Source organism: Amia ocellicauda, chromosome 5 (genome assembly GCF_036373705.1).
Source record: "Amia ocellicauda isolate fAmiCal2 chromosome 5, fAmiCal2.hap1, whole genome shotgun sequence".
Classification (NCBI taxonomy): domain Eukaryota; kingdom Metazoa; phylum Chordata; class Actinopteri; order Amiiformes; family Amiidae; genus Amia; species Amia ocellicauda.
The window spans coordinates 23,314,926-23,329,690 of record NC_089854.1 but is presented as its reverse complement, the minus strand read 5'-3'; the positions used below and the strand labels follow the sequence as shown (position 1 = coordinate 23,329,690).

At 42.8% G+C, this 14,765-nt stretch overlaps 1 protein-coding gene across 1 annotated transcript in view; it reads left to right on the top strand.

Moving 5' to 3' along the window:
• aatkb (apoptosis-associated tyrosine kinase b) overlaps positions 1–14,765 on the top strand; it is a 44,949-nt gene that overhangs the window by 15,161 nt on the left and 15,023 nt on the right. Inside the window, exons 2-3 of the mRNA XM_066704386.1 lie at positions 7,598–7,731; positions 12,256–12,397. Coding sequence (XP_066560483.1) covers positions 7,598–7,731; positions 12,256–12,397 — 276 coding nt within the window. The remainder of the gene's footprint in view (positions 1–7,597; positions 7,732–12,255; positions 12,398–14,765) is intronic.

Here is a 14,765-nt window from a genome sequence, read left to right as displayed (position 1 = left end):
ACTGGATGTTCAAACGTTGAACTCGGCCGTCGGAGCTAAGAAAGGAAAGATTTCTCCATTCATATCACGTAGTAGACAACAATTGAAGTTGGGATGCTTTGCTGAGAGATGACGATGTAATCAGGTTTCCTCCAGGAGGTTTAATAATAATTGGCTTTCCAATGATTTTCAGGGGGCATAGAATGGACAAACCTCTCCTTTTCTGACAGCTAGACACCTTTTGCTCCTTTTCGGACACCTAGACACCTTTTGCTCCCCAATATGCCTCAGTCACCTGCTTAACCAATAACCAATAACAGTAAAACCAACATACTTAAAATGCCTAGGCGGTGATGGGAATGGCATCTTAGCCTGAGGAGCACAAATACGGTCTTGGGCTCCTCTTTGAGGGCCACTGGTCTAACAGTTTAATATGTGAGAGATGAAGAGACTAAAGTAGCCATAGATCAGAGAATTCTTGAGTAGTAGTACCGTGTGTACTGGATGAGGATAGCATTAGTAGACACACAGCTGTGTTAATTGGATGCAGAAGGCCCGCTTGTTGTTAACTGAGGGATTGGAAGCAGCACGGTCTTGAGGACTGAGATAAAAGGCTCTGAACTGGGTTGCTGTTCTGCTAACAATCCTTTCGCTGTTTTTCCGAGGTCTTGGATGAATTTCTGCTACCCTGATGCCCGCCACTGAAAGCTGGCTGTGTTGCGAGGCTTTTTCCTTTTTTTTTCATCAAAACTCGGAAAGGGAAAGTGGAAATAAAGACTCAGGGGTATGGAAATGAGCTTACATAAAATTGTAATCTTGGATAAACACCAGCCGTGAGGGATTGTTTAGGTAAACATTGAAGGCTGCTATCACTGAAGCAAGGTCTGTGATTTTCCACTCTTAATGCCTCTCGGATCAAGCGGCCATCTGCAGTTTTCTGACTCAAGCTACTCTCTCCCTCCGAACTCGCAGGAGAGAGCATGATCTAAAATGAAATGTTATCTTCATGAAGCTAGCAGTCAAAAGCTCAGGCATCTTGTGTTTGACGAGGTGCCGAGTTCTGACACGTCAAGTTTAAGTGTCTGAACTTTCAACTCAAGGGAGTTTTCGTTGATCCTGCCGCGTTTCTATCATATATGCCCTATGTTGTTGTGAGCCAGATCCTCATTATGAATTTATTTCGCTCACCATATTTCCCCATTAAGGCCTAGTTCTATCTCAATGAACTATATGAGGAGGTATTGCTGCATTTCAGTGTTACATTTGGAAAAGATTAACTTCCTATTTGTCAATTTAAAATATCTGCTTTCATTTTCTCCACCATTTCAGCTCCATTCCACACTAGAGTGAAGAGTATTGGACATCAAACTCTATTTTCCATTCTCTCTGTCAGAACAAATCTTCTTCAGCCATTGAACATCATCAATGTACCAAGCTTGAAGACACTCTCCCATATCTCACCTGCACCTGTTCAACAAAAACATTTAATCTCAGCTTGATATTTTCCCCCTTCACATGGATGAGATTTATACGATGTATGTGTAGTATACAATCAGATAAAAGTATCCAGAAGCAAATGATAGTGTAGTATCTTTCACTTAGGTGTGTTTCAATTTTTTTCTTTCAGAGCTACTGTGTGTAACCCTGCTGTCTGTCTCTACTCGATACCCCTGCTTGGGATGCCTACTGCTCACCTGTTCACTGGACTCTCTTCTCTTATGGTCTCCCCAAAATCACCCCCAAAACGTCTCCCAGTGAAGGCAGTTCGCTCACTTACTGTCTCAGACATAAGTCTACTGTCCACACCAATTTCTCTCCAATTAAAAAAATGAGATTTTCCTTTCTTGCCACCCTCTTTCTTTCCCTTTTATATTGAGTATATGTGTTCTCTTGTAGTTGTTTTTTTCTTATTTAAAATTTTCTGTACAGAGGTTGTACCAGATTTTTTGAAATTTTTTAAAGATCATTACAGTTTCCTAAAGTACGTACTCCTCTGAGGTTTGTTTGTGTGTTCTTACATGCAGCATTTTCAGTGCCGCAAATCTACGTTCATGCTGTTGTTTAAGTGTGTAGTTAATATTAGTTTGGACATGTGTCGTCTTTTAAAGCCTGTGTAGTGACAGAGGTCTTTCCCTGTTTGCTTCATAATGGCCACCTACAATGTTTGCTAATGTGCTAGCATGGCATGGCTTCACATTAGAGACCGATATACCAAACATTCCCGTCCTAGAACCAAAAGATATCCCCTTTAGAATCACAAATATAGTGCATCGATTTGCGGTCTGCTTGTGGTACCCTGTGTCTTAGTGTATTGTGGGAAGAAAAAAAAAACCTATGCAGAAAAATGTATTGTCAGATGCAAGAGCTGCAGCTGCACTGTCCAACGACACTCTAGAATCTCTCTGATGGTTCTGACGTCACACGTCACAAACACGTCAATGCAGCCAGTGCATTGGTCAGATCCTCACCTTCACTGACAAACATCTTGCCCTGGAAATGTTGCCTGCTACAGCATCTGTCCTGACCAAGCGTACCGGACAGAAGTGTCCCAGTGTCGGGGAGCTTGCTAATGAACGGCTCATTCATTTCCTATGAGGTCATGAAGCTGGAGCCCAGCACACGCACACACGGCCCGCCAGACACGTCCTCCTGTTTTGTGCAGGGCATTCCTCTCCAAGGCTTCTTTCAAATGCCAACACAATCCTACTCTAAACTCCTAACCTGCTGTGACTCTGTGGTGTCTCTGCAAATAAAAGGACCTTTATCAGTTGATAAAGGTCACGATTTACATATGATTGTAATGCAGATTTTCTTTTCAATTGTTTTAATCATAGCACCTGCATTGTTCCTGCTGATTAGCATCACTAATCCTGCTGTTAGGGATATGCAATTCTTTCTGCAACTATATGGACTATTCATATGTAATGCAATTATTCATTCATCAGCATATGTAATTTCCCTGAGGGACTGTTAGAAGTGCCTAGTTTTTACTACTCTTGCTGCTCATTGTTCATTGACAGGGCACCTGGCTCTGGCATCTCGAGTGCTTTAAGTGAAATGGCATAACTCTATAAATATTTAATTTATCTGTTGATACTTGAGGATGCATGCTAGCAAATTCACTACATTGCTTCACCTTAAACAGCTATTTGCTTTATAACTAGTTTTAATTAGGCATTTTATGGATGACCTGTCAGTAGCCATTCACTACTGCAAGCACAGTAGCCCCTTTGCTCTCCAGGATATAAACCATCAGAGTCCCTTAGTTGTGCTAAAACCTAATGTTTGATAATTGAAGATACAGTGATGGAAGATTTTTGCGGGCTAACCGGTAATGGGCTGGGATCTCAGTGAAAAGAGATGCTTAAAGAGGTTCAGCAATTTCTGCATTTATTGTTTTAAAGCAGGACATCCCTGCTTCTTTAGCACAGTGCAGTGCCCAAGTCTGGAATCTGTGGGTCTCTGTTTGTTTACATCCAGATGTCTACTGGTATCTGTGTGCGACTGGGTATCTCTGTACATATGTTTGTATGCAACTTTGTCTCCATCTCTCAAAGGATGCTTGTGTGTCTGTATGAATGCATGCCTGAGGGTTTTGCCTACAGCAAACTATTTCAGAGTCCGCAACCCACTGTTACTCTCTCTCTCTCCCAGCACTGGGAAAATGGAGGAACCCTCAACAGTGGCTAGATAATTAATTTCAGGAGCCTCAATTCCGTAAACTGATCTGTGCTTGCAACCCCACCACCGTTTCAGCTTGGCTTTTACATTGTAATAGTCTTCTAGTTTAAGGTACAACAAGTATGATGCTAGTAAGCTCAAAACCAGGTTAAAACCGTTTCCTTGTGCCAATCTAAGTGAGAGCTAGGGTTATCCATCAACTTGTAGAGTTCGAGCTGAATCTGTGCATAACTAAAAGAACATGCATTTGTAAGAACACAAGGAACACTGTGTTCTCTCGCTTGTGCTGCCTTTAGCTGTCTTCTTCCTGTGTAATCTCAGTGCTTGTTACAGTCAGTGAAATGGGATATTGTGTATGAATAAACTGCAATCTCTGTTTCGGGAAACTACAGTGTATCTTATCCCTGTAAAGCTAAATAAGAGTTGAGTGACTAAATCTGGACTGATGAAAACATATTAGTGTCGAGCCTTTGAATTTAAACATGCATTTTCCTAAATCCAATGCTTGAAAGGGACAGATATGCAACATTTGACTATAGGCATTTCCTCAAATCAGACTTATTTGCATGGGTGTATATATGTTGTCTTAGCTCCATCAGTCCTCACCATGTTTAATTTTCCATTAAGAGCACCGCCTAAATCCCAAACATTACCAATCAAGATGTGTGCCAAAGGACTATGACATGTGTATTGACATCACAGTGTGAGTAATGAAGGATAATATGTGTACCAAAATGAAGCAAGCATGTTTTCTTCTTTAATCTCTGCAGGAGTCCATTGTAGCCTGACTGTTTGTTGCGCACAGTGTGCCAAACACAATCAATCACAATTTGAGCTTCGCAGTTTTTTTTCTACTTAAATTTAGGCTTTCTTGTTTTTTTGATGTTTTCCGTGGAATGTAAAAAATGTGAATCAAAGCAGTTGTAACAAACATCTCAGAGATCAAAGTGGGGAATATATTTTTGAACAGCATTTGAGCCCTTCAACACCCCAGTCGGTCCTGCTTTTTCCCAGATGTTGGTTCCAGTAGACCACGTGACACAGGTTCCTGTTTACAGGTTCGCAGAGTACCCGTGGGCACCTATCCCCCTTCCCTCCTCATTCCTTCATCAGTGGAGATAGCAGTCAAAGCCTTGCGGTGCTATAAAAGGAAGCCATCACTGAGTCATACTTTGGGAGCCACAGGGTATTGTGCTCCTCAGTTTTGAAAGGATTCAAGCTGTTCTCCATAGAAGCTCCAACCGCCTGGAACACGCTCATCCGTGAACTTTTTCCTCAGCTGTTAGAAATCCCTGTCTTGCAGAATGTATCTAGGTTTTTTTTATAAACGTCTCTATAGAAACAGAGTTAATCAAACCCTATTGAAAGGTAGCCACCTCCCCCAGGAGAGCGAGATGAGAGACTCCCCTCTCAAACCGAGCAGCAGAAAGAATGATATCTCCCACAATCCCCAACTTAATTATGGAGACTAGGGCGGGTCAATAACATTGATCAACCAACCTGGATCACTCTATTTCTATCTGTGTGCTGGGGTGAATGGTCCTGCTTGTGTCAGGCAGTTTTTCCATTCCTTTTTTGTCATTTAAAAGCAGTAGAAGCATTCATTAATTTGATAAAAATGCGGTGTTTGCAAACAGTCTAAGAATGACCATCATTATTATATTATTGTAACCCTCACAACGGTGTCTATCAGTACTTTTCAGGTTTGGATTGCCAACCCTAAGACAATCAACTAAGGCAGTTTGGACTAGCGTTAGAGATGAGTTTGGCATGGATAGTAGTACATGTTACTTATGGATTCCGGTGAAGGTTAAATGTTGCTACGGTTCACACTAGTTACATTTGGGTTTTGGGCTTGGGTTAGGATTACATTTCCCAGCAAACTATGACTTCTATTGAGGTTAAGGTTGTGTTTCTACTGTGATCAGTGAAACAGATTGTGGTGTGGATTGGGTGTAACTACAAAGGTGAAAGCATTCACACAACAGGACCTAATTGGTGGGTTGAGTTGAAATATCCCTTTCATGCAATGCTTTTTTTCTGAAATGTGTGCCTCTAGTAAGCAAATCATATATGTTTTGACTGTATGTGAGTGTTGTTGTATTAAAGTGATATCTCCCTTCATGGATTTTGTAGACCCCTAAAGAGCTTCAAAATGGGAACTTGGTCAATCCTTTAAAGTATCACATCATATTGAAACACCAAATTCTCCAAAAGTTGGCAAACCCTCGTGCAGGTTTGTGTGGGAGTTCAGGGTTATTTAATTGTTGGCAGTGGGGCATAAAGCTGTCAGGCTAGGTGTTTAAAAATGAATGAGGAAAGAATACCTGTCATCAGCAGAACTGACTCTGCTGCAAACTCATCAATCCAGTGGGCACTGTCTTATTATCAGGAAATAAATCCGATAGCTGCAGAGAAGCAAAGTGGCCACGCAGGCAGAGGAATATCAATCACTTATTTTTAATATTGAGACAGGACTTTAATATAGGCTACATTAGTTTAAGTGGTTTATTTTAATTTTTGTTGCAAGCAAGATAATGTGTACTGTTCAAATATGTATGAGAGGCTCTCTCCCATCCGTACGGTATGCGGTCGCTACAGAACTGAACTCCAAAATGACAGATTTAATTAAGTTTTACACCGAGCCCATAGAGTGAGAGAGACAAGGATGTAGTCTGATAATTTGCTTTAGTGTGGATTTGTTTGTTTATGGTTTAGTGGTGTGATCTGCTCTGAGATGGTCTGATGTAAAGATTCTGAGCACATTATTATTGGCCGGCCCTTTCAACGTAACAGCTTATTTATCTTGTATCTCATATATCCTATATAGTTTGCATCTCAGTGATTTCAGGAGGTTTACTATAGCCTGCTTATCATTACATTCTGTAGCGGAAGGAATGTTTGTTTGCTGTTCTGTGAATCTTCGGCCCGTAATTGCCCCTAAAGCTGCGGAAAGCCGTTCACAGTGCACAAATTTAAGCTTCAGTGATACGCAGCATGAAACAGTTAGCAGCTCAAAACCTTCTTGCCCTTTTCATTTACGTGTATCGTGGAGTGCATTCTATCTGTTCGGAGGGGAATCGGGCTGAGAAGAGGGACCAGCTGTCACAGGATCAGGAGGCACCGGGAGCAGGATATGAAAAACGAAAAAAAAAATAAAAAAAATAGAGATTTACCGCTGAAAGCAATCAGACATGATGGGCCAACAGTCCAATCTGTTTCCATGGCAACCAATAAAAGGTTAATGCACGTCTGAGAGCAGAGAACTATTCATTAAAGAGGCGACGTGAGTGTCGTAGTTTGGAAAGGTGCAATAAAAATGGAAGAGGGGGAGAAATATTTACAGTTAATCCGTCCCCCGGTGTAGGTTTATTTAAAGGCTTTTGTTTGAGAAAGAGCTATTCAAGTATAAAGGAAGGCCAGACATAGAATAGCTGGAGGAAGTGATGGTGGAGGGTGGGGTGCATGTCAATGGTGGCTCACTGAATAGATATCCTTGCAATACTGACATTGTCTCTTTACCTCATTGACACGGGTCCCCTTCTCTCTCCCTGTCTGGCCCTGTCAGGATGACTTTTGCCAAAATGCAACCCGACAGTTCTGTATAATCTGCAGTATGCAATGTCATTGCCGCTTTGTGGCCATGGAGCCAGATGCTTCAAAACAAATGAGACCCATAGCCAGCCTTCCCGAAGGCCACTGCTCTGTACCTGTCAGAGAAACACGCTGTTTTCAGTTGACTTGGCACAGCGTGGGCCCAATCCTGCCTCTGCATCAGCAATCGAAGGATGAAAAATAAACCATTCACAGGATAACAGGCAGAGTAGGAAGCTACAATTCACAAAAAGGGACAGGGCTGGGAGAAGCGAAAATTCTGCATGTCTGACTACCGGGCCATACTGTAGGTTTGTGATTTTTAACTTCTTGTTCCCTGCAGATGGTGCCCCCTTAAGTGAGCTGTCCTGGTCCTCCTCCCTGGCTGTGGTGGCTGTTTCCTTCTCTGGGCTCTTCACCTTCATCTTCCTCATGTTGGCCTGCCTGTGCTGCAAGAAGGGGGACATCGGCTTCAAGGTGAGACCCTTGCCTGGCTCTGCTGCCTCTCGCTGGACAATTTGGGAAAAGCACACCCCCTTAGGTTATCCTGTGGGGAAAAAAAGTAAAATGGCTCTTCAAATAACAGTGCCTGATTGAGCTAATGGGAAACTAATGACCATATCTTGAGGTGTTCCACTATCTCAGAGCCAGCGTGCTGTACCTGTTGTCATCTGCTTCAAACCTTTTCTTTATTTATATTGCTATAAGCAAAGAAGGTGTTCTGTCAAGAGGGATTAGCATTATTGATAGATCCTGTTTGGCCCAGTAATCTCACATGATCTTTTAGCCAGAGCTGCAGTAACAGCATAGCAATCGATAGGCGAACATCCTGTATGTTTTTGTTCACGTCTCATAAGGATAAAGGTGATGGGTGTCGTTTTGTTTGGCACTAGATTTAAAACAGTAAACAAAACCAATTTCTGCTCCCTGCATTTTAGTTAATAAAGCAGTTGCTTTAAATAGAGGGGCCGTGATTTATGTGGTATGTTGAACTGGAGTTACACATTAGCATTTGGGCTTACATAACACTGTGCACAAGCCAAGACGGTAGAGTAGAGATACGGTCTCCACTCAACTGCAGATCTCTGTTTTACCAAACTGCAATCAAAAAGATACTACACAGAACCTCACCTCTAGAGAAAGGATGGGTGCTCACAACAAGAGTTCATATTGGACTACTATTTCAGGAGGCATACTGTCTCAATCTCATGCTCTGTGTTCTCATACTCTTATGAAAATGATGACATTTAAGGTTTCTATCGTCTACATTTCAGTCAGTGGATAATCAGGTTTCTATCTCTGTTTCCTATACCGTACTGTACAGTGCAGTACAGTTTGTAAAAAAACAAAAACAAAAAAACATCTGTTCTCAAATCTCTTTGCATGAAATGCCCTTTCTGGCTAAACTAAAAAACAACTATAACTCAATCAAATACCACTAGTGATGGTATTACACTAATAACTCATCATGTGTGTAGAGTGTGCAGGACCCCACCCACTCAGGATTCGAACCGTGCCGACATACTCCGCACCACACAGCTCCACCCTGTGGCGGATAATTCTGGCATACCAAAATACTTTTTTTTAATACACTCTACTGATTTCACATAGGGAGTACATCACCTCAATGAGCTCATGTGCACAATCAGCACCATCACACATGCATATATTTATAGTACATGTTTCTGTACATTTGCTTATACTTCATATGCAATACTTAAGGAGTGTTTGACTGACTAATCATCAGTTTTGTTTGTAATTCCACGAACCTAAAGGCTCCCAGATACAACCAAATTAATTAAAAAGAGACTGTCCGCTGTCCTTTAAGTCACGCTGATGGAGTTTCTCTTATCCAGTTGCTTGTAATTGCCTGTGATGAGGCGGTCATTCAGCATTGCCCAGGTCTCAGAGCTGCACAATCTGGCAAGTGGGCTGTTCTTGTAGGTAGATCAGGGATAGCAGGAGGCCGTGCATTGGAGAAGTGGAAGTTGAAACACTAGGGGACAGTGACCGTTGTAATGAACCAGCTGGCAATGTGATAAGTCAGAGGAAAAACTCCTCCCCAGCAGTGCTGAGAATAAAGTGTCTCTCTCCCTGCAAGAGCATCCTGTAGTGGGGCCCCTGTCTGGAATGAGATTGTGCCTCTCCCAGATATTCAGAGGGGAGGAGGAAATTGTTTCTTTAATTTGAAGAGGGAAAGAAAAAGAATTCTCAGGCCATGTTTGAATTTTCCACGCTGTGCGTTCAGCCCGGGACTGCCGTGCACATGTGCCTGGGACACAGAGTGAGGGCTGATGTCATGAGCACAGAATGTGAAAAAGCTTCTCTCCCTCTGTGTTTTTTTTTTTTTTTTTTTTGGTACTGTAATGTTTCACATTTTTTGCGGGGGCTTTTTCTCTTCTGGCCATGGAACAGAACAGAGGAGCTGGCTCTGTGCTGGGAGCCCGCCCCTCCTCTCCTCGAGTCCCGGCCACGAACGGGATCGTCCCAACAGCACCAGAACATTCCCCTTTGCTGGGACACAACAATGGGACTCTTTGAGCACAATGCCCTGCTGGCAGCACGCTTCACATTCAGCAGGGCAGCCCCAGCATCCTGGGATTATAAAAGCCAGCTGATTGACAGTGAAATGGGAGTGCGGACGGCTGCGGGCCTGGGGGTCAGCGCAGCACCCTGTTCCATGGCGCGTGGTTTTGGAGGGTGTGGAGAACGGGGGGCCAGGGACCCCGGTTGCGTCCTTCCCCGTGGTGAGAACCTGACTACCCATTAAAGGATCGGATACAGGGCACTGTGCAGATCGCAGCTCTGGGGCCAGGTAAGGGGACTGACTCTGCTGTTAATGGGCTGACGTTATGTGGAAAATAAGTCTGCGCTGTGAAGTGAGCTTTCAGTTCAACTGCGACTGTGAAGAAAATTCAGAGCAGCATCAGTTTATAATGGTAATGCTGTTGAACTAGTCCAATAACTTGTAGCTTCACTGGAATTCCTGCTATTATAATTATTATTAATAGTACTAGTAGTAGTAGTTTTACGTGATACTGAGAAAGATGATCTTTGCTTTTTGCACACAAAAATAAACTTTAGAAAAGAAAAGACTACTTGCCAATATGGATTGCAGCAACTAAAAACTACCAGATGTCATGTGTTGGTCAGTGGCCTTTGTCCAGACTAATAGGGGCTGGTGATGAATACAGAGTTTGGGGTACTAGCTCTATACAGAAGGACGGGACAAGGGGGTGGCTGAAACTACCACAGAGACATTTGCATCACTTCTGAGCTTGGACTGACTCGGTCATGAGTGGGCGCTGTGCCGTCACAGCCAAGTGTAGGGATGTGTCGATTGCTTCAGCCAGGGGTGGCCATGACTGTGGAGTGGTTTACCACTAGAATTCACATTTAATCACAGGAGGAACTGACAACTTCTACTCCAATGGGTATTTATCTTCCCCCCAGTAAAACAATTTGAGGTGCCTTAATGTCTTGATTAAATGTATGATATAAATCTGTCTTGTATTAATTCTGATGAAATCTCCTCTCTCATTGTATAGTCTGAGATACTGTAGCATGTTAGGAAATATAGCATGTACAGGAAAATAATAAGACAAAGAAGAAGGTGAAGAACAAGTACAAGAAGAAAAAGGAGAAGAATAAGATAAAGAAATATTCATATTTTTTTACTTTATTATCTCCCCTCCCACTGAATGTTTATAGCCATGGCATTTTTTTCTGAGCACCCTCTTGTGACTCTTTGTTTATTTCTTGTCAGAGGTTGTCAGGATTTAATGGCACTTACTCTCTATCAAAAAGCTTTCAAACTGGAATGATTTCTGTAATAGGGTTCCATTTTTTTAAAGGCATAATGTAAAACAGTTTCATTAACGAGCACAATTCCTTACCATGGCATTTAGCTTTTTTCAAATTTGATGACGAAAGCTTTGTAAATTTAATACTTCCCAACTGTAATCAAATGATGGCTTTTTCTCTCAACCAATGGGCTCTCTTTGAGGCTCATTGTTGTCTCTAACTATCATTAGACCTGATTTAGTGGTTTAATGTCTCTTTGGGACGTACATTGGTAAAAACATATGTTCCTGAGAGGCCAAGGCAGGCTGTGTGAAGGACAGGCCTGAGACACAGGGGGTGGCCCAAGAAGAGGCCCAGAAAAGAGAAGATTTCGGGGAGGAGTGTTGGGGGGGTCACAGTTTTCCATTCAAACCCAATTACAGAGACTTTCTGTATGTTGGTCTTGTTTTGAGCGTCAAAGTGTGTCCTTTTTCAATCAGCTTTTTAATTCTATAAGAACATCAGAAAGTTTACAAACGAGAGGAGACCCGTCGTGCTCGTTTGGTGTCTTTTAATAACTAAGTGATCCAAGGATCCTATCCAGTCTATTTTTAAATGTTCCCAAATTTTCAGCTTCAACCACATCGCTGGGAAGTTTGTTCCAGATTATGATGACTCGGTGTGAAGATGTGTCTCCTGTTTTCCGTCTTGAATGCCTTGAAACCCAATTTCTTTGTGTCCCTGGGTCCGTGTATCCCTGCTGATCTGTGATTTTGAAGACTAGAATCAAGTCCCCACGTAGTCTCTGTTTCAGGGTGGAACATTACGACTTACTGCAGGTTTGAAGGGAATGTCCTACTTGGAGAGACTGATATGATTTGTCCATGTTTATTCTCCTGTGTCACACACATTTGCCTTTGTGAAATAAAGAACATGTAAGTGTCTTAGAAAATGACATTGAGAGTGGTACATTTTTCGAATCTGTCGGATTTTGCATTTAATGATGCTAAATGTTTGTACTCTTACAAAAGTTTTCTCTTTTTTTGCTGCAATTGATAAGACCAGATCTAGGTGTGCAGAGCAACTGGAGTTTGAGCATGACCTTCCTCCGCCAAAGCGCTGACAGGATGGGCTGGCGGATACGTTAAACATGTCTTCTCTGAGCAGACCGTAGGAATAAGGTGGCTGGCTCATGGTGGCTCTTGTGTTTTCTCGTAGGAGTTTGAGAACGCTGAGGGCGAGGATTACCAGACCGAATTCTCCACTCTTGGCTCCCCTGTCTCACAGAACGGACCTGAAGTCTATATCCTGCCCCTCACTGAGATTTCGCTTCCTGTGTCAAAGCAGCCTGGAAGATCAGGTAAGAATTATACGTGTTTCACAACTGAAGCAAGCCGGTCAAATCCAGATTTCCCTCTACCAGAACTGAGATGTCTAAATCATCTTACAAAATACAGGTTCTGGGCTTGCAATGACATACTCTTTCATAAGTATGAGCATTGGTCTAGTAGTACATAATGCAACAGTGCCTGCCTACACAATCATTGTGGATTGTGTGTTGTTTATGTGTGTTCAAATAAATGAAAGAAGCACACATTCCCCTCCCATAATATCACAGCTCTCTTGCACTGCAGAAAACAATGGATTTTTGTTTATTGCCCATGTTGACTTGGCTGGAATCAATCAACTAGCGCCCGCGCTGCCTGCTGAGACTGACAAGGCTGTGTGTTTTCATCAAGGCAGTCTGCCCCCATGCTGCCACTTACACTAGCTCCTACCTTTATTATCATTTCAAGGGGAAACCAAAGATGAAACAAATTGGTTGACTAGTTGGGATTTAATCTCACTTCACCATAATGTGTCAAGGAGGTTTGACTCTTAGGAGAATTTGAACGGTGAACACTGTCAACACTGCTGGAGAGAAAGTATAGCCATATATTCAGATCTGATTTGATCCTTTCTTAAACAATGTTTCTATACCTGATTTTATGTCTGTCCATATTCTATATATTTGGTGTAGACCCTAGTTGTATGAGTAATACATGACCACACTGCTTGACCCGATCCCAGGACTGGAAAAGGCCAGGGCAGTGCTCTTTATAGTCAAGCCAAAATCCAAGAACAGAGGCAGCTGAAAGCTCTGCGAGCAATGAGCTGAGTGCAGTATGTGATGTTACCTTGGTGAGCAGCCCCCAAAGACCTGAAGTAAGACATTGGATACGCAGATCAGTACTTGTACTTGTCCATGTTCTGGCTAGATGGCAGAACTCAAGGAGGACTCAATGCGCTGGGAATTAGGATACCGCATTCATCAGCTTATTACTCCATCTGCACCATCTCGCATGATGGCTGCATGCGGGCTTTGGGAAGAAAGATATGAACAGACCTGTTTTTGTGTTGTCTAATGTAAATCTCAGGAGAAAGGACTGGACAGGGAGGCCAAGGGCTGCCAACCAAGTACGTGACTGTGCCATCTCCACCGCGGTTCAGGAGAGACCCAAATGGGATTGTATTTCCTGTCAGGTTTCCTGTGGAGGCTTCTCTCAAGGACCGCTAGCCCCTGCCCCCCAAAACACATTTGCAATTGTCAGACCTTTGCCCCCAAAGGGAGGTCAGTTATAATCCACCCAGATGCAGCTGTGCACTAGAAAGGGTTCCAATCTGGACTATTTTAAACTAGCTCTGTAACTTTAAACACAAACACAAACAAGAAGACAGCTGCATTCATATATATTTATTTATCCATAAAGACCAGCGCTGACTGATGCTGCTGCTATTGAACCTGTAGCAAGAAATGTACTTCCTGTTTCCCAGCCCACTGTCTAGTTTTTCGTGCTTTGAGAATGAGAGGAAAATTGTGAGCTTGAACATTGTGGAAACTATTCTGTCAGCCACTGCCCACACAGCGGAGCCGAGCACTGTGGCTCTTTCATGTCCTCCCTGCGATTCTCAGCGTTCAGCGAGTCAAAGACTGGCCTGAAGAATTCCAGGAGTGGGAGAGGAATCTGGACTTGGGTTCACTCAAAGAAAAAGAAAAGAAAAAGAAAGAAAATCACTAGACTGTGTTGTCACTGCTGCTGCTTGCCTTAGTATTAGTGGCCCTTATAATAGGCCCAGTGTCTGTACACCAGTCCCCAGTACCAGTCAGTGCCTTCGTGGAGACAATGGGACCATTTCTCTGTCGCTGGAGTGCGTGAGTGAGTGAATGTGTGTGTGTGTGTGTGTGTGTGTGCTTGGATTGACTGACCTCTGGAACATTGCAAAGGCGTTAAATACCAGAATAAAATTCGGGAGGGGTTTGGAAAAAGGACTGGGGCTGGAGTGGGGGGGTTGTATATGACAGAAGTCCTATTCCTCTTCACAATACTCTGTTTGTTTTTCTTTGCCTATATAATGCTTTTCTTTCTGGGGGCAGGAAAGACAAGGGTGCACAGAAAAGGCAAATAGATCATGTTGTTGTCATTCTGGAGATAGGATCCTGCTGGCATTCAGTATAATTGGAGGACAGCGGAAAGCTACTCCCGCAAGCATAGCTCAACAGATGTGGGACCAAAGTGGGAAGGCAATTAAGATGTTTTAGGAGTTCGTGTTCCTTTCAGATGGGCGTATGACATTGGCATTTAAGGAGTTTTGTGAAATTAATGATTTATTTATTAAGCATTGGGGAAAACAAATAGGGGGACTTTGCCACATCTAATTTAATTGTCATGTGTTTTATACTGCAAGCA